Source organism: Hyla sarda, chromosome 6 (genome assembly GCF_029499605.1).
Source record: "Hyla sarda isolate aHylSar1 chromosome 6, aHylSar1.hap1, whole genome shotgun sequence".
Lineage (NCBI taxonomy): Eukaryota > Metazoa > Chordata > Amphibia > Anura > Hylidae > Hyla > Hyla sarda.
In genome coordinates, this window is record NC_079194.1 from 56,879,858 (window position 1) to 56,900,838 (window position 20,981).

At 44.4% G+C, this 20,981-nt stretch overlaps 1 protein-coding gene across 1 annotated transcript in view; it reads left to right on the forward strand.

Moving 5' to 3' along the window:
* LOC130277440 (WW domain-binding protein 2-like) overlaps positions 1 to 17,882 on the forward strand; it is a 31,815-nt gene extending 13,933 nt beyond the window's left edge. The window contains exons 5-8 of the mRNA XM_056528112.1: positions 3,361 to 3,567; positions 5,397 to 5,531; positions 14,581 to 14,657; positions 17,435 to 17,882. Of these exons, the coding sequence (XP_056384087.1) occupies positions 3,361 to 3,567; positions 5,397 to 5,531; positions 14,581 to 14,657; positions 17,435 to 17,482 (467 nt within the window). The 3' untranslated portion in view covers positions 17,483 to 17,882. The remainder of the gene's footprint in view (positions 1 to 3,360; positions 3,568 to 5,396; positions 5,532 to 14,580; positions 14,658 to 17,434) is intronic.
* The last annotated feature ends 3,099 nt before the right edge of the window (positions 17,883 to 20,981 follow it).

Below are 20,981 nucleotides of genomic sequence, written 5' to 3' on the forward strand. Positions count from 1 at the left end.
TTGATCGTCCCAGTTCCTCCCGAGGAGCGTTTTTCAGGTTTCTACTAAAATCTTTTTGTCGTCCCCAAAAAAGGGGGCTCCGTCAGCCCGATCCTGGATCTGAAGCTCCTCAACCGCCACCTACTCCTGTGTCATTTCCATATGGAATCACTCCGTTCTATGGTGGCGTCCATGGATCAAGGAGAGTTTCTTTCATCGGTGGATATCTGGGACGCGTACCTTCACATCCCAATTATTTCGGCTCATCAGCAGTATTTCCGCTTCGCCGTTCTGGAGGGCCATTTTCAGTTTGTGACCCTCCTGAACGGGACTTCCTGCTTCAAAGGCTACCATTTCGTGGTGGGTCCGTTCTGCCATCTCAGAAGCCTTCCGCTGCAAAGGGAAGACTCCGTCTTTCTGGGTCTCAGCTCATTCCGCTCGTTCCGTCGGGGCCTCCTGGGTTCTCCGCAATAGGGCCTTGGCCTTGCAAGTCTGTAAGGTGGCCACCTGGTCATCCTTGCACACTTTTGCATCTGCTGACACCGGCTGCTTGAGTTGCTTGGGTTCTCTCCCACCCCGGGGACTGCTTTAATACGTCCCACGATTTGTGTCCCCCAATAGAGCCGACCGAGAAAAGTAGATTTTTTATGCTTACTGTAAAATCTTTCTCAGAGGATCCATTGGGGGACACAGCACCCACCCATTTGTTCTGGTGTCTTTGGTTCAGTTGTCTGTCTGGAGGTCGGTTCGGTTATTTTTTATCGGTGGTTCCCTCGGACAGTTGCTGTTTTTTTTTTCTCCCCTGTCTGTCCTCTACTGCTTTGGGACTAAACTGATTAGCTCAGAGTCTGTAGACGGGGTATATTTTGCTAGGAGGGGCCGACCATCTTTTTTGCTTCCTAGTGTCAGCCTCCTATTGGCAGCAGCATATAGCCACGGTTTCAGTGTCCCCCAATGGATCCTTTGAGAGAGAGATTTTACGGTAAGCATAAAAAATCTACTTAGTTTTTATTTTTATTTTTTATCTCTGTTACATTACCGTATTTATCGGGGTATACCACGCACCGGCCTATAACACGCACCCTCATTTTGCCAAGGATATTTGGGTAAAAAAAGTTTTTTACCCAAATATCCATGGTAAAATGAGGGTGCGTGTGTGCGCGTGTATACCCCGATATACCCCCAGTAAAGGCAGGGGGAGAGAGGCCGTCGCTGCCCGCTTCTCTCCCCCTGCCTTTCCTGGGGTCTAGAGCGCTGCTGCCGGCCCTTCTCTCCCCCTGGCTATCGGCGCCGCTGCCCGTTCTGTCCCCCTGACTATCGGTGCCGGCGCCGATAGCCAGGGGGAGAGAAGCGGCGCCAACAGCCAGGGGGAGAGAAGCGGCGCCGACAGCCAGGGGGAGAGAAGGGGCAGCGGCACCCATTGCCGGCGCCGCTGCCCCGTTGCCTCCCCCCATCCCCGGTGGCATAATTACGTGAGTCGGGTCCGCGCTGCTGCAGGCCTCCGGCGCGCGTCCCCTGCGTCATTGCTATGCGCTGCGCATGACGTCATTGCTATGCGCTGCGCATGACGCAGGGGACGCACGCCGGAGGCCTGCAGCAGCGCGGACCCGACCCAGGTAATTATGCCACCGGGGATGGGGGGAGGCAACGGGGCAGCGGCGCCGGCAATGGGTGCCGCTGCCCCTTCTCTCCCCCTGGCTGTCGGCGCCGCTTCTCTCCCCCTGGCTATCGGCGCCGGCACCGATAGTCAGGGGGACAGAACGGGCAGCGGCGCCGATAGCTAGGGGGAGAGAAGGGCCGGCAGCAGGGCTCTAGACCCCAGGGAAGGCAGGGGGAGAGAAGCGGTTAGCGACGGCCTCTCTCCCTCTGCCTTTCCTGGGGGTGTATCGGCGTATAACACGCACATAGACTTTAGGCTAAAAATTTTAGCCTAAAAAGTGCGTGTTATACGCCAATAAATACGGTATGTAATCCACACAATGAATGCAGTATAAAAATTTGTAAATTTACTAAAATTGCTGCTTCTTGTTCAATCTGTCTCTGTAAAACATTATATAAAGATTTATCAAAAGGTCAGCTTTTTTTATTTTTATTTGTGTTTTATTTTTTTTATTTTTTTTACAGAATTTTTTTTTTTATGGTGTAAATGTAATAAACCATAAAAAGTACCGTATTTATCGGGGTATACCACACATCAGCCTATAACACGCACCCTCATTTTTCTAAGGAAATTTGGGTAGAAATTATTTTTTACCCAATTATCCTTGTTAAAATGAGGGTGCGTGTGTGTGCGGCTATACCTCGATAAATAGTTTCTGGCCCCGCAGAAGCTGCTGCAGTTCAATAATTTTAAAGCGGGCGCTTTAAATCATTGAACTGCAGCGGCTTCTGCGGGGTCTAAGTCCCGCCACCGCTGTCCAATTCCCTCTCCGTCCCTGGTTTTATAGTTTACATGTCCTGGGATCGCACTCTTTTGGGCTCCGGCAGCATCCTGAGCTGTCACTGTGCGCCGCGCACTGACGAGGGACGTCACTCGTCATTGCGCAGCGCACGGTGACAGCGCAGGATGCTGCCGAAGCCCGAAGGAGTGCGCAGAAGCCTCTGCAGTTCAATGATTTAAAGCACCCGCTTTAAATCATTGAACTGCAGCTGCTTCTGCGGGGCCAGAAACAGTTTATCGCGTATAACGTGCAGATAGACTTTAGGCAAAAAAAAATTACCTAAAAAAATGCGTATTATACGCCGAAAAATACGGTGGATAAATTTAGATATGTGCAAAAAAAAAAATTATAATTCCCTAAAACACCTAGGGTTTCCTGAATGTCATTTTTGCATACTTTTGAGGGGTGCTGTTTTAAAAGTGGGGTAATTTTTGGGAGATTTTGACTTTTTTGAAAACTGCTCCAAAACTCTCAAACATCCCAAAAAAAAAAAAAAAGTTAAAAGGCATTTAACAAATGATGATAACATAAAAATATATTGTTAATTTAAATGAATGTCATTCATGTAGTATGACTTTCTTTCTTACAAGCAGAGAATTTGAAATTTAGAAATGTAATTTTGTAATTTTCACAGAAAATAATGAATATAAAGACCAAAATTTACCACTCACGTTAAGTACAATGTGTTACGAATAAACCTTCTCTGAATTGTTTGGATAAATTATCGCAGCATAACGTGGGACAGATTATAAAGTGGCTACATAACACTTTCTTTTAGGACTTCTGTTTTTACAATTTCTCCCCTTATGGAGTTTCATGTCATTTTCGTATTTGCTAATTCTTTCCCTGAACATTTTTGATTCAACTATTAATTTCAGAAGTAAATATTTTTTTCTTCTTTTAATATTTATATATTTCATTATTACTTATTTATTTTTAGCTTCTAGACCACCTCAAGCTCCTAATCCTGGTTATGGTTACACACCAGCTGCTGGCCCAGGAATGTATGGTCCTGGAGGATACCCACCTGCCCCTGGAGGATATGCTCCGGCCCCTCCTGCTGGACCCTACCCCTATGTCCCCCCAGCTATGAATGGATATGGTCCAGCACCGCAGCCCATGGGATATCCCTACCCTGCACCAACAGGTATTTAAATAATACAAAGTTAAAGTATCACTGTCATTTGGAAAAAGTCCAAAAGTTCGCACCAGGTCTTAAAGGGTTACTCCAGAGGGGGAAGAAAAAAAAGTTTCAAATCAACTGATGCCAGAAAGTTATACAGGTTTGTAAATTACTTCTATATAAAAATCTTAAAGGGTACCTCTCATCAAATAAACTTTTGATATATTTTAGATTAATGAATGTTGAATAACTTTCCAATAGCATGTTAATGAAAAATATGCTTCTTTCTATTGTATTTTTCCCGATCAGTCCTGTCAGCAAGCATTTCTGACTCATGCTGGAGTCCTAAACGCTCAGAGCTGCCAGCCTGCTTTGTTCACAGCCAAGCAGGCTGTGAACAAAGCAGGCTGGCAGCTTTGAGTGTTCTCCTTTGTGAACAAAGCAGACTGGCAGCTTGTAGTGTTTAGGACTCCGGCATGAGTCTGAAATGCTTGCTGCCAGGACTGGTAGGGAGACCCCTAGTGGTCATTTCTTCAAAGTGGAAAATTAAATAGAAAGAAGCATATTTTTTAATAACATGCAATTGTAAAGTTATTCTGCATACATTAATCTATAAAATATCAAAAGTTTTTTTGATGAGAGGTACCCTTTAATCCTTCTAGTACTTATCAGCTGCTGTATACTACAGAGGAAGTTGTGTAGTTCTTTCCAGTCTGACCACAGTGCTCTCTGCTGACACCTTTGTCTATGTCAGGAACTGTCCAGAACAATAAAGGTTTGACAGTCCATGACACTGACAAAGGTGGCAGCAGGGAGCAATGTGTCTGACTTTTTCTGGAGCAAACAGCAGCTGATAAGTACTGGAAGGATTAATATTTTTAAATAGAAGTAATTTACAAATCTGGATAACTGTCTGCCACCAGTTTTATGTATTTTTAATTTTTTTTTCCCCTCAGGAGGACCTCTTTTGGGTTACATACATGTACAATAGCTGTTTGCCAAACACCGGTTCATCACATTGCCCTCATTTCCATGTGTGTCTTTATTGGGCAGAGGGGACTTCTCACATGCTGCACCTATTCTGTGGAACATGTTTCCTCCCAGACTGTGCAGTTTTGTTTACCTTCCCCCTTTGCCAACAGAAGCGGTCTGTCCCCTGAATAAACCTTGTCCCTATTGTGTCACTCTTCCAATTCCATTTAGATTGTAAACTCTTATAGGTAAGGACCTGTCTCCCTTCTTCTCACCGTGTTATGGGTTATGCTTGCGCTCAGTCAAAAGTATATACCCCCTTCATACAAGGTAATGTATTTTAGTCCCTGTCAGACAATGGATTTTTGCTTATTTAAGTCAAAAATCTGAGGCCATACTCTTGGTTTTCCACTGTAGATTTTTACTCTGGTTGCTGCGCACAAGGATTTTCAGATACATGTTTAGTAAATCCACACTGTATAACCTACAGAACAGATTTCCATGTTGCAGCTTTGAAGCAGAATACACTTGGATTTTTGTGCAGAATATGTGCTGAAAATCATGTAAAATTCTGTCATGTTGAGCCCTAGTTCCCTAGTTCTATCCCATTTACCCAGCACTAAGCCATAGACAAGGTATGAAGGCAATAAAAAGTGCTGGACGTTATTTTTGTATTAGTTTGGCTCAGTGGTTTTCCAGTTGTTGCTAAGCTTCATTCCCATCATGCAGGCATAGCTGAAAGCCTGATGGGAATTGTAGTTCTGCAGTAGCTGGAGAAGCATTGGTTGGGAAACACTGGTTTAGCTCCCGGATAACCTATTTTATTCAGTAAATACTGGACTAGGCCCTAACACTGCTGTTTTGTTTTGCTTTTATTATAGGCCCTGGCATGTATCCTCCACCACCTGAGCTGAACCCGATGTACATGGCACCTCCACCACCTTATCCCGGGCTACCTTATTCTGGTGCCCCAGCCCCCACTGTTCCCTCAGCATGGACAGAGCCCGGAATGCCAGGTATGAATGCTATATCGTCAACCATATGATTTAACCCGTCCAGGACACAAGGCATACAGGTATGCCCTGGCGTCCTGGGACTCAAGGGCGATCAAGGCCTTTCTTACCCCCGCGGGGGTCCCATCAGGCAGCGGCAGATGCGGGTCCCATCAGGCAGCGGCAGATGCAGTGGAGGGGGCAGGATACAGCAGGAGGGGAGGCCTGTTCACCTCCTGCTGTTGCTTAGAAACAACTCCCAGCATGCACAGCCAAAGGACATGCTGGGAGTTGTAGTTTTGCAACAGCTGGAGGCACAACTACAACTCCCAGCATGCCCTTTGGCTGTCTGTGCATGCTGGGAGTTGTAGTTATGCAACAGTTTTTTTCCCTATGAAAAAGTGTGCCTCCAGCTGTTGCATAACTACAACTCTCAGCATGCACGGACAGGCAAAGTGCATGCTGGGAGTTGTAGTAGTGTGCATCCAGCTGTTGCATAACTACAACTGTCAGCATGCCCTTCGGCTGTCCGTGCATGCTGAGAGTTGTAGTTTTGCAACAGCTGAGGGCACGCTGATTGTGAAACACTGAGTTAAGTAACAAACTCTCAGTGTTTTGCAACAATGTGCCTCCAGCTGTTGCATAATTATATCTCCCAGCATGCACGGACAGCCAAAGGGTATGCTGGGAGTTGTAGGTTTGCAACAGCTGGAGGTTTGCCCCCGCCCCATGTGAATGTACAGGGTACATTCACACGGGCGGGGGTTTACGGTGGGTTTCCGGCTGCAAGTTTGAGATGCAGCAAATTTTCCGCTGCAGTTCAAACTTGCTGTGAACCCCCGCCCGTGTGATTGTACCCTAAAAACACTACACAAAATAAAGAGTAAAACACTACATATGCCTCCAGCTGTGGGAAAACAACAACTCCCAGTATAGCCGGACAGCCATTGACTGTCCAGGCATGCTGGGAGTTCTGCAACAGTTGGAGGCACCCTGTTTGGGAAACACTGCCATAGGGTAAATGCTTGCATCCGGGTCCGTCCCTATGCAAATCCCTAATTTAGGCCTCAAATGCGCATGGCGGCTCTCACTTCGGAGCCCTGTCGTATTTCAAGGCAACAGTTTACGGCCACATTTGGGGTATTTCCGTACTCGGGAGAAATTGCCTTACAAATTATGGGGGGCTTTTTCTCCTTATGAAAAGGTAAAGTTGGGGGCTACACCAGCCTGTTATTGTAAAAGAATAAAAAAAATTGCCCCATACTTTTCATTTTCACAAGAGGTAAAAGGAAAAAAAAGACCCCCAAAATTTGTAACACAATTTCTCCTGAGTACGGAAATACCCCATATGTGGACGTAAAATGATCTGCGGACGCACAACATGGCTCAGGAGTGAGAGTGCACTATGTACATTTGAGGCCTAAATTTGTGATTTGCACAGGGGTGGCTGATTTTACAGCGGTTCTGACATAAATGCAAAAAAATAAATACCCAATGTGACCCCATTTTGGAAATGACACCCCTCACGTAAATTAACAAAGGGGGTATAGTGAGCCTTAACGCACCACAGGTGTTTGACGAGTTTTCCTTTAAAGTTTGATGTGAAAAAAAAAAAAAAAAAATTCACTAAAATGCTGCTGTTACCCTAAATTTTTCATTTTCACAAGGGAAAATAGGAAAAAAAGCCCCCAAAATTTGCAAACCCATTTCTTCTGAGTATGGAAATACCCCATATGTGGATGTAAAGTGCTCTGAGGGCAAACTACAATGCTCAGAAGACAAGGAGCACCATTGGGCTTTTAGAGAGAGAATGTGTCCAGAATTGAAGGCCATGTGTGTTTACGAAGCCCCCATAGTGCCGGAACAGTGGACCCCCTGCACGTCCTTAACCACTTAAGGTCCTAGGGCGTATGGATACGCATTGACGTCCTGGTACTTAAGGAACCAGGGCGTATCCATACGCCCGTGGGAATTCCGGCCCCTGCCGCGCGCCGGGCGGGGATCGGGCCGGGGTGACTGCTGATATCAATCAGCAGGCACCCCGTGCAAATGCCCAGGGGGGTCATCAGACCCGCCCCCGTCGGCGATCGGCGCAAATCGCAAGTGAATTCACACTTGCGATTTGCGCCGATTCCGGGTCATACGGGTCTATTGTGACCCGGTGACCCAGAATAGAAGGGGGATCGCGGTTGTCTAAGACTCCCACGATCCCCCTGTAGGCATAGGAGTTAGGTGGCAGGGTTGCCACCCCTCTTATCCCTGCTATTGGTCTGCTATTGATCGTCAGAGGCGACGACCAATAGCAGACCGGGGGCGGGGGGGGTTAACTTTCGTTTTCCCCGTCCTGCCCTCCCACAATAGGCGGGGCAGAACGGGGAACCGAAGGGGACCGGGCGCCGACGTCCACTTACCCGTCCGGAGGCTGCGGCGACGGTGATAGGCGGGCGACGTCACGTGCGTCTGAAGAGGACGGCTGCCGGGATCCTACGAAAGCCGGTAAGTAGATCTGGAGGGCTACAGTCTGAGACCGTAGTCTCTAACTGTAGCCCTCCAGATGTTGCAAAACTACAACTCCCAGCATGCCCAGACAGCTGTTTGGGCATGCTGGAATATGTAGTTTTGCAACAGCTGGAGGGCTGCAGTTTGAGACCACTATACAGTGGTCTCTAAACTATATCCCTCCAGATGTTGCAAAACTACAACTCCTAGCATGCCCACATAGCTGTTTGTTGTCTGGACATGCTGGGAGTTGTAGTTTTGCAACATCTGGAGGTCAACAGTTTGGAGATCACTGTGCAGTGGTCTAAAAACTGTAGCCCTCCAGATGTTGCAAAACTGCAAATCCCAGCATGCCCAGAAAGCAAACAGCTGTCTCGGCATGCTGGGAGTTGTAGTTGGGTACCTCCAGCTATTGCATAACTACATCTCCAAGCATGCCCTTCGGTGATTAGTACATGCTGGGAGTTGTAGTTTTGCAACAGCTGGAGGCACACTGGTTGGAAAATATTGAGTTAGGTAACAGAACCTAACTGAAGGTTTTCCAACCAGTGTGCCTCCAGCTGTTGCAAAACAACTCCCAGCATGCACGGTCTGTCAGTACATGCTGGGAGTTGTAGTTTTGAAACAGCTGGAGGTTTTGCCCCCCCCCCATGTGAACGTACAGGGTACATTCACATAGGCGGGTTTACGGTAAATTTCCTGCTTCAAGTTTGGGCTGTGGCAAATTTTTTGCCGCAGTGCAAACTCCTAGCGGGAAATTCACCCTAACACGCCAGTGCGTATGTACCCGAAAAACACTACACTACACTAACACCTGATAAAGGGTAAAACACTACATATACACCTCTTACACTGTCCCCCCCCAATAAACAATTTAAAACGTCTTGTACGGCAGGGTTTCCAAAACGGAGCCTCCAGCTGTTGCAAAACAACTCTCCCCAGCATTTCTGGACAGCCACTGACTGTCCAGGCATGCTGGGAGTTTAGCAACAGCTGGAGGCTTCCTGTTTGGGAATCACTGGCATAGAATACCCCTATGCAATCCCTAATTTAGTCCTCAAATGCGCATGGTGCTCTCTTACTTCGGAGCCCTGTCGTATTTCAAGGAAACAGTTTAGGGCCACATATGGGGTATCTCCGTACTCGGGAGAAATTACACTACAAATTTTGGGGGGCTTTTTTTCCTTTTACCGCTTGTGAAAAGGAAAAGTTGGGGGCTACACCAGCCTGTTAGTGTAAATTTTTTTTTATTTTTTTACACTAACATGCTGGTGTTGCCCCATACTTTTTATTTCCACAAGCGGTAAAAGGAAAAAAAGACCCCCAAAATTTGTAACGCAATTTCTCCTGAGTACAGAAATACCCCAGATGTGGGCGTAAAATGCTCTGCGGGCACACAACAAGGCTCAGGAGTGAGAGCGCACCATGTACATTTGAGGCCTAAATTGGTGATTTGCACAGGGGTGGCTGATTTTACAGCGGTTCTGACAAACGCAAAAAAAAAAAAATACCCACATGTGACCCCATTTTGGAAACTACACCCCTCACCGGACGTGACAAGGGGTATAGTGAGCCTGAACACCCCACAGGTGTTTGACGAATTTTCATTAAAGTTGGATGGGAAAATGAAAAAAATTATATTTTTTCACTAAAATGCTGGTGTTACCCCTAATTTTTCATTTTCACATCGGGAAATAGGAAAAAAGCCCCCCCAAATTTGTAAACCCATCTCTTCTGAGTAAGAACATACCCCATATGTGAATTTAAAGTGCTCTGCGGGCGAACTACAATGCTCAGAAGAGAAGGAGCGCCATTGGGATTTTGTAGAGAAAATTTGTCCGGAATTGAAGGCCACATGTGTTTACAAAGCCCCCATAGTGCCAGAACAATGGACCCCCGACACATGTGACCCCATTTTGGAAACTACACCCCTCACGTAATGTAATAAGGGGTACATTGAGAATTTACGCCCCACAGGTGTCTGACAGATTTTTGGAACAGTGGTCCGTAAAAATGAAAAATAAAATTTTTCATTTGCACAGCCCACTGTTCCAAAGATCTGTGGGGTGTAAATACTCACTGTACCCCTTATTAAATTCTGTGAGGGGTGTAGTTTCCAAAATGGGGTCACATGTGGGGGGGTTCCACTGCTCTGGCACCACGGGGGGCTTTGTAAACGCACATGGCCCCTGACTACCATTCCAAACTAATTCTCTTTCCAAAAGCTCAATGGCGCACCTCCTCTTCTGAGCATTGTAGTTCGCCAGCAGAGCATTTTACGTCCTAACATGGGGTATTTCCATACTCAGAAGAAATGGGGTTACACATTTTGGGGGTCATTTTCTCCTATTACCCCTTGTAAAAATTTAAAATTTAGGGGAAAAACTGCATTTTAGTAAAAAAAAAAAAAAATTTTTTCATTTACACATTCAACTTTAACGAAAAGTCGTCAAACACCTGTGGGGTGTTAAGGCTCACTGGACACCTTGTTACGTGCCTTGAGGGGTCTAGTTTCCAAAATGGTATGCCATGTTGGGGTTTTCTGCTGTTCTGGCACCATAGGGGCTTACTAAATGTGACATGCCCCCCAAAAACCATTTCAGCAAAATTCCCTCTCCAAAATCCTATTGTCGCTCCTTCCCTTCTGAGCCCTCTAGTGCACCCGCCGAACACTTGACATACACATATGAGGTATTTCCTTACTCGAGAGAAATTGGGTTACAAATTTTGGGGGGATTTTTCATCTATTACCCCTTATAAAAATTCAAAAACTGGGTCTACAAGAACATTCGAGTGTAAAAAATGAAGATCTTGAATTTTCTCCTTCACTTTGCTGCTATTCCTGTGAAACACCTAAAGGGTTAACACACTTACTGAATGTCATTTTGAATACTTTGAGGGGTGCAGTTTTTATAATGGGGTCATTTGTGGGGTATTTCTAATATGAAGGCCCTTCAAATACACTTCTAAACTGAACTGGTCCCTGAAAAATTCTGATTTTGAAAATTTTGTGAAAAATTGGAAAATTGCTGCTGAACTTTGAAGCCCTCTGATGTCTTCCAAAACTAAAAACTTGTCAACTTTATGATGGAAACATAAAGTAGACATATTGTATATGTGAATCAATGTATAATTTATTTGGAATATCCATTTTCCTTACAAGCAGTGAGCTTCAAAGTTAAAAAAATGCAAAATTTTAAATTTTTTCATCAAATTTTGGAATTTTTCACCAAGAAATGATGCAAGTATCGACAAAATTTTACCACTAACATAAAGTAGAATATGTCACGAAAAAACAGTCTCGGAATCAGAATGAAAGGTAAAAGCATTCCAGAGTTATTAATGCTTGAAGTGACAGTGGTCAGATGTTCAAAAAATGGCCGGGTCCTTAAGGTATATTTGGGCTGGGTCCTTAAGGGGTTAAAGCGGTACTCCGGTGGAAAACTTTTTTTTTTTTTAAATCAGCTGGTGCCAGAAAGTTAAACAGATTTGTAAATTATTTCTATTAAAAAATCTTAATTCTTCCAGTACTTATTAGCTGCTGAATATAGGAAATGTTTTTTTTTTTTTTGGAACACAGAGCTCTCTGCTGACATCATGACCCCAGTGCTTTCTGCTGACATCTCTGTTCATTTTAAGAACTGTCCAGAGTAGGAGAAAATCACCATAGCAAGCATATGCTGTTCTGGACAGTTCCTAAAATGGACAGATGTCAGCAGAGAGCACTGTGGTCATGATGTCAGCAGAGAGCACTGTGTTCCAAAAAGAAAACCATTTCCTCTGTAGGATACAGACCCTAAAAAGTACTGGAAGGATTAAGGTTTTTTAATAGAATTAATTTACAAATCTGTTTAACTTTCTGGCACCATTTTGAAAAAAATAAATAAAAGTTTTCCACAGGAGTACCCCTTTAAGGGGTTAAGCAAAATTTGCTTTCAAAAAGCCAAATGTGGCTCCTTCTATTCTGAGTATTGTAGTGCACCTGCAGAGCACTTTACATTCACACATGGGGTATTTCCATACTAAATGGGTTACAAATTTTGGGGGCATTTTCTCCTATTACCTCTTGTAAAAATTGTGAGATTGGAGTTATAACACCACCTTAAGTATAAACATATAAATCTTTATTGAAAATGTTTTACATAAAAAACATATAGATGCAAAAAAGTGAAGTATTGCAATAGAAATCCAACACAAAAATATCTGGCGCAGAGTAAGAATAGTACATACAAATGAGTACATAAACATTGTCCACACACTATATATAGCAATCTATGGAATAAAACAGTTTAACCACTGTGGGCTATCCATACAAAAGCTGCATAATAATACATCAAGATTAACTGGTAATATAACCTAGAGCTGGTGTATAGCCAGGTCTAGGAGTGCATAGTGAAATACAATGATATTGGGGACAACATATCTAAGTACTCAATAAAAGTCAATGTGTAAACTACCCATGTGGGATAGCAAACTCTGCGACCGACCCCTACGATCGTTTCGGTTTCCCTTTTTCAAGAGGTACTGACTATGTGAGTGGTGTGGTGGTTTATATGTGTTGCCATAATGGTGTAAATTACCTACAGCGATGTGGAGATTCCATCAGCGCCTGCGCCATGCCCCGCCGGAACAAAGGCTGGCCCCACTTCCGGCGTCTACGTCCATTTGCGCAGGACCGAGAAACAGTGTTCCCGGTCCTGCGCAAAATCCCAGAATTATTAATGCTTAAAGTGACAGTGGTCAGATGTGGAAAAAATGGCGAAAATGGGCTGTGTCCTTAAGGGGTTAAGACAAGTGGGAGAACGCAGTGTGGCAGCATAAAATTGTTACTTGCCTGGCGCTTGCTGGTAGTGTATCCTCGTGGTACAAAAACCAATTCCAAGGTGGTTGAAGTAAAGCAGTAGCGTTCTTTATTTCATACAGAGTAAGACAATGCATTTCGAGGGGGTCTGCACCCCTCTTCATCAGGTCAGGGGGTATTACAGGCACAAGAGTCCACTATTTATACACACACATGTATGGAGAAAAGTCAGCGAAACTTGTCCTGGCCCAGGGGCAGGTCAGGTGACGTCATTGCAAGGCCATGTGCCGGCCCGTGTGTTTTGTAAAGAAACTGAAGAAATATACAATACAGAGACTGGCTGTATGGCCTTTATAGAAACATTAGACTGATCTAAAGACGTATATTGCAAAGGACCATTGATTGTACTGTAAAAAGTGAAGGGGTTAAGATGGGGCTTCTCCCGGCATCGGTGCTGCGCTTGTTTCAGTGCATCATAGGTGTTTGCAGGGGGGCCGTGCGATGTGATTGTTACAGCATGGCTGCATCTTGCCAGTGATGCTGAGATACTGTGATCGCTGCGTGTAGCGCGATTACATCGGAGGGAATCCAGTGACCACGTTCAGGTGTACCGTGCACTTGCGCTGTGTAGAGCGTGATCGCAGGGAAGAGGCGGTCCTGGGTTATGATGCCAGTGCTACTTGGAGTTGTACAGTGGAGGTAAGGGAGTTGCCTGTTAGTCGTGATCCCCGGCTTGGCTGCATGTACCGCGGAAGCAGAGGCAAAATACAATGTAATAACAAGGGATAAAAAGGGATAAAGAAAGAATGCAATTGCCAAAAAAGAAGAAAGTTTGCATGCTTTCTTACCCCTTTTCATCCCTTGTTATTGCATTGTATTTTGCCTCTGCTTCTGCTCCCACTGTACATGCAGCCGAGCCGGGGATTGCGACTAAACCCCTACACTTTTTACAGTACAATAAATGGTCCTTTGTAATATACGTGTTTAGATCAGTCTAATATTTCTATAACCGCCATATAGCTAGCCTCTGTATATTACCTCAGTTTTCTTACAAAACACACGGGCCTTGCAATGACGTCACCTGACCTGCTCCCTGGCTGGGACAAGCTTCGCTGGCTTTTCTCCATACGTGTGTGTGTGTGTATAAATACTGGCCCCTTGTGCCTGTAATTCCCCATGGCCTTAGGAAAAGGGGTGCAGACCCCCTCGAAACGCGTTGTATTACTCTGTATGAAATAAAGAACACTACTGCTTTACTGCAACCACCTTGCAATTGGTTTTTGTACCACGACGATCCACTGACAGCAAGCGCCAGGCAAGTGACAATTTCCTACTGCCACACTGGCACTGACCTGGGGCTTGCTGGTAGATACTTGCATTTACAAGCGCTACTCTATGTTGGGCTCGGAGCATAACTCCTTAAGGTGAGCAGGTTTCTATTTACCCCCACACATACACAATATCACTAAATAAAGACACAGGGTGCGCGGGGCTTGTCCTTTTTTTTTTTTTTTTTTTTTTTTTTTTTCACATTAAGCTAAGGGGTTAAGACAAAACAGAGATTGGGGGCATAAGTACGTGTGGTACAATTTGCAGCTGGGGTCTCCCTGTCGCAGTTTACTGCTCTTCCTTGGAGCTCAATGCTTTTCTGTGTGATGTTCTGTATTAGAGACTTTATTATAAAACTCTCTGGGTGTTGAACAATAGCAAAGACTTACACTCAGTCATGGAGCAATAAGGATTCAATGAAAATTCTATATTATATATATTTAGGAGGCGGCAAAGCTGCAGAAGCTGCATCCAGCGCCTATTACAACCCTGCAGATCCTCACAATGTCTACATGCCCATGGTGAGTACTTGACTTTCCTAAATCTATATTTATTGTGTTATTTGTATGGGAATACACGTGAGTTATAACAGATAACAAACTTACCAGTATAGCGCATGAACTCAACATCTGTTTATTTCCTGTGTTAGCAACACATCTGAAGCCCCCACATGGGCCTGACCGGTAATGTTGGAGGCAAGAAGGATCGGGAATGTTTAATTTCAGCACATGGTCTTGTTCACGTATAGATGAAGCACTGCCAGAGGAGTCTAAATGCACTTTATTTGGCTCTTCTTATTAAAAACACATGTATACGGAACACAAGTCATTCATGCTGTCAGAAGTAGCTTGATTGCACGCTGCTGCCCCCTATATACATGGCTTGTCTTTGCTACTAAGCTGTATGTATGTAGGCTAGCAGCAAAGACCCTAAAGCAATATATTAGACTACAGAGCAATATGTAAGACTAAAGAGAGGTATGCCTGTCTCATAATGCAATACGCTGCGTATTTGAAAGTGGGCGGGCTCTTCTCGGCTGACCGCAGCAGATTTTCCGCGGCGAAATTTACGCTGCGAAAAATCCACCGCAAGCCACATTGAAGTCAGTAGGGACTGCAGCGGATTTTCCGCAGCGTAAATTCCACCGCGGAAAATCTGCTGCAGACAGCCAAGAAGAGCCCACCCACTTTCAAATACGCAGTGGAAAACCCGCTAAAAAATCCGCGCGTGTGAACGTACCCTAAGGGTGCGTTCACATGTGCGTGTTGTCTGCTGCAGATCTGCTTCTGCAGATTTTGCTGCCCATTGACTTCAATAGGTAGCAAAATCTGCAGAAGCAGATCTGTAGCAGAAGATACGCACATGTGAACATACCCTTAGGGTACGTTCACACGCGCTGATATTTTAGCGGGTTTTCCACTGCGTATTTGAAAGTGGGCGGGCTCTTCTCAGCTGTCCGCAGCAGATTTTCCGTGGCGGAATTTACGCTGCGGAAAATCCGCCACAGTCCCTACTGACTTCAATGGGGCTTGCGGCGGATTTTCCACAGTGTACATTCCGCCACGGAAAATCGACTGCGGACAGCCGAGAAGAGCCCGCCCCCTTTCAAATACGCAGCGGAAAACCTGCGCGTGTGAACGTACCCTTGTGGTGTATTCACACATCCAGTATCCTGAGCATTTTTGATACGCAGGATTTGTAGCTGTGTTCAGTCATTTAGTTTACATTAAGCTCCAGTCGGCTCATTTTTGACTTGTATGCGGTTTCTTGACCGGACCTAAAACCGTAGTATACTACGGTTTTAGGTCCAGTCACAAAACTGGATACAGGTCGCCGTTTGACTCCGGTCGGCTCATTAAAGTGAATGGAGTTCAGCGCTGGTCCACCTGGGGTACGGGAGAGCCCAGTTTGCCCCTCCCCCAGCCGGATCCGGCACCCGTAGTGTAAAACCGAGATGTGAATGCAGCCTAAACCGTATACGGTTTAATACGGTTTTTCACCCGGATCAAAAACTGTGGTAGGCTACGGTTTTATGTACGGGGGAAAAAAAACGGACGAAACCTTACAAGGCGCAAAGCGGATGCAACCGGATGAATTGTTTGGCATGTGGTTTTTAATGGAGAGTCAATGCATACGGTTTTCAATACGGTTCTGTACTGTTTTCACATTGAAAACGTATATGGGAACTGTATTGTAAAAACGTGGTGTGAACCCAGCCTGAGAAATACTAAAACCACTGAATGTACCTGCTAAGCTGCTTCTGTATGTTCTATATAATGCAAGATCGCCATCTCTGCAGCAAACCAGGACACAGGCCTCTAAAAGGGGTACTCCAGTGGAAAACTTATTTTTTTTTTTTTAATTTTTTTATTTTTTATTTATCAACTGGTGCCAGAAAGAACAGATTTGTAAATTACTTCTATTAAAAAATCTAAATCCTTCCAGTACTTATTAGCTGCTGAATACTACAGAGGAAATGGTTTTCTTTTTGGAACACAGCTCTCTGCTGACATCACGAGCACAGTGCTCTCTGCTGACATCTCTGTCTATTTTAAGAACTGTCCAGAGTAGGAGAAAATCCCTATAGCAAACATATGCTGCTCTGGACAGAGATGTCAGCAGAGAGCACTGTGGTCGTGATGTCAGCAGAGAGCACTGTGGTCGTGATGTCAGCAGAGAGCACTGTGTTCCAAAAAGAAAATAATTTCCTCCATAGTATTCAGCTAATAAGTACTGGAAGGATTAAGATTTTTTAATAGAAGTAATTTACAAATCTGTTTAACTTTCGGGCACCAGTTGATTAAAAAAAAAAAAAAAAAAGTTTTCCACCGGAGTACCCCTTTAAGGTTATGTGTAATCAAGGACCACATCTGAGCCCCCATAATGGGACCAACAGACCACTACTGTCTTACCGTGTGTTTCTTCTTTTTAATTTCACATTCTGATGATCATTTCTAGAGATGAGTGAACTTACAGTAAATTCGATTCATCACAAACTTCTCGGCTCGGCAGTTGATGACTTATCCTGCATAAATTAGTTCAGCTTTCAGGTGCTCCGGGGGGCTGGAAAAGGTGGATACAGTCCTAGGAGACTCTTTCCTAGGACTGTATCCACCTTTTCCAGCCCACCGGAAAGCTGAACTAATTTATGCAGGATAAGGCATCAACTGCCAAGCCGAGAAGTTCGTGACGAATCGAATTTACTGTAAGTTCGCTCATCTCTAATCATTTCTGATAAGTTTGATTTCTTATTGATGTAAAAAATGTATGCAACTTTTTTTTTTTTTAACCTTTTCAGGAGCGGCCTCCTCCATATGCACCTACGGATGACAAGAAGACAAATTAGGGTGGGGCAGTAATATTTGTTGACCTCTGGAGTGTCCTCTACCTTTATACTTAGGCACGTTCCATCTTTACCAGTCAGTTCCTGTTATTGGCCAGTCCTTTAAGATCACTGTGGCCAGTATTAATAAATGACTCTTATAGTAGTGTTCCTCCTAAAGAGAGTATTGACATATACTGTATTTATTATTTAAAGGATTGTAACGGGGATATTGGTAGCCCGGTTAACTTTGTAGACTTCCAAGCAGCATGTCTATAAGGACTTCTTTTTATGACGTTAGCTTTGCAATCCGCAAGATGCACAGGAGTGTGCGAAACAGCTGTCGCCCTTACTTGTCCCCTTTCCACACTGATGACTAAAACATTGTGAAAAGAAACCTGTTGGGTGAGTGCTGTTATATATATATATATATATATATATATATATATATATATTATATACACTCCTACACTCCTTATGGCAGTTTCCCAATCAGCGTGCCTCCAGCTGTTGCAAAACTACAACTCCCAGCATGCCCGGACAGCCGAAGGCTGTCCTGGCATGCTGGGAGTTGTAGTTTTGCAACAGCTGGAGGAAACACTACCTTATGGACATGGATACTAGTATGTTTACTGCTTCTCTGATTCTTAATGGTGTATTCCAGGAAAATACTTATTATTATTATTATTATTATTATAATTTTTTTTTAATCAACTGGTGCCAGAACGTTTAAACAGATTTGTCAATCACTTCTATTAAAAAAATCTTAATCCTTCCAGTACTTTTTGGTGGCTGTATACTAAAGAGAAATCCAAAAATGAAATGCATTTCCTCTGATGTCATGACCACAGTGCTCTCTGCTGACCTCTGCTGTCCATTTTAGCAACTGTCCAGAGCAGCATATGTTTGCTATGGGGATTTTCTCCAGCTCTGGACAGTTCCTAAAATGGACAGCAGAGGTCAGCAGAGAGCACTGTGGTCGTGACATCAGAGGAAATGCATTTCTTTTTTGGATTTCTCTTTAGTATACAGCCCCTAAAAAAGTACTGGAAGGATTACGATTTTTTTTAATAGAAGTGATTTACAAATCTGTTTAACTTTCTGGCACCAGTTGATTTAAAAAACTAAAATAAAAATAAGGTTTCCACAGGAGTACCCCTTTAAGCCTTCCAGTAGTTATCAGCTGCTGAAGTAGAGTTGTTCTTTTCTATCTGACAACAGTGCCCTCTGCTGACACCTCTGCTTGTCTCAGGAACTGTCCGAAGCATTAGAGGTTTCCTATGTGGATTTGCTGCTACTCTGGACAGTTCCTGAGACAGACAGAGATGTCAGCAGAGAGCACTGTTGTCAGAAAGAAAAGAGCAACTCAACTTCAGCAGCTGATAACTACTGGAAGGATTAAGATTTTTTTTTTTTTTATAGAATTTACAAAACTGTTTAACTTTCTGGAGCCAGTTGGTATTAAACAAAAAAAAAGTTGTTTTTTTTCCTGGAATACCCCTTTAAGATTCCCAGAAGATCAAGGTTTGCAGTGATATTACATTCAGAGCTTTACATCTTTTCTCAGTATTTTTTAGCTTTTATAGCGTTTCACTTGAGATCGCCAGCCCCAGGCTCTCCAGCTTTTTTGCAAAACTACAACTCCCAGCATGCTGTGACAGAGTCAGAGAATTGAAGTATTGCAACAGCCGGAGAGCCACAGTAAATTCGATTAGTCATGAACTTCTCGGCTCGGCAGTTGATGGCTTTTCCTGCGTAAATGAGTTCAGCCTTCAGGTGCTCCGGTGGGCTGGAAAAGGTGGATACAGTCCTAGGAAAGAGTCTCCTAGGAATGTATCCACCTTTTCCAGCCCACCGGAGCACCGGAAAGCTGAACTAATTTATGCAGGAAAAGTCATCAACTGCCGAGCCGAGAAGTTCGTGACTAATCGAATTTACTGTAAGTTCGCTCATCTCTAGTGGCGATGGCACATAAGTCCATGACTTGCGATACAGAACACTGAATTATATTCTTATTTACTCTTGTAATAAATGGTATATTTGTACAGATAATAAGTGCATAGGTTAAGAGAATTTTTATTCTTCCTTTTTTTCCCGTATATATATATTTGCCTGCTTGACTGTATCATAGGCATAGAATGTGGCGTCCTCTTACGGAGGGGTGTGATTTTATTTTGTGTTTATTTGTATTGCGCATTAGAAACTGTATATATTTTAGAAAACGAAGACTGGTAGGCAATGGCTGGCTCTCACAGGTTGTCTGTTGGGCATCTGTCTGGTGCTGTATTCTAGATCTACAATTTTGGCCCATTACCATAGGGCAGTGTTTTCCAAACAGTGCGCCTCCAGCTGTTGCAAAACTACAGCTCCCAGCATGCCCGGACAGCCTTCGGCTGTCCGGGCATGCTGGGAGTTGTAGTTTTGCAACAGCTGGAGATGAACTGTTTTGAAAACACTGGGATAGGGGATAACTATCTGATTGGCACTCCATTCGTTCTCTGTATAGTGTTCAGCGATCTCCATGGCTTCCATAGAGGAAGAATGGAGCAGTGAAAGGAATGGGCATACACCCGCTCCATTCTAGCGGGAGACTCCGGTGCCCGTTAGGAGATCACTGGGGGATTGGGGGGGGGGCCCATTAGGAGGACATTTGTGATCAGCTTATTGACAAGGAACTAACATGTATGAACTAAGCAAAGCTGAGAACCCCTTTATAGGGGTGGTCCAGTGAAAACAACTTATCTTCTATCCACAGAACAGGGGACAAGTATCTGTTCACAGGAGGTCCCAATACTGGTACCCACGGCGATCTCCTGAACGGGACCCCGGCTCTCTGAGAGGAGGGCGTGCTGCAGTTGCCACCCATTTCCATTAATTTCTATGGGAGCGCTGGAGATGCCTGTCTGGAAGCGTTGGCTTCCACCTAAGAGAATGAATGAATGGAGCACGAGTCGGTGAAGTGAAACAAATTGTGACCCGTAGCCGAATGTGACCTGAGCTCAGTGCTGTCATCCCTTCTCATCGCTGATCGCTGTAGGGGGTGGGGATTAGGGGTTAGGTTTAGTGTTAGGATTAGGGTTAGATGTTAGGATTAGGGTTAGGTTTAGTGTTAGGATTAGGGGTTAGGTTTAGTGTTAGGGGTTATGGTTGGGAATAGGAGTTGGGGTTGGGAATAGGGGTTGGGGTTAGGATTAGGAGTTCGGGTTAGGGGTAAGGGTTGTTGTTAGGTTTAGTGTTAGGATTAAGAGTTAGGGTTAGGATTAGGTTTAGTGTTGGGCTAGGTTCACACTACAGAATTTTCGCCTGCAATTCTGCTTTGATATTGCCGAGAGAAATTCCGCTTACTAAAATGTATAGTATAGTGAATGGTTTTCCGTTCACAAATTCACACTTTGGAATTTGTAAATGGAAAATCCGCTTGAAAATTTCCGCCTGAAGAATGGCGTTGTTCATTCTTCAGGTAGAAATACTCGCAGAACACATTGCAGTCTATTGGAGACTGCAGAGTCCGCGTGGTCCTAGC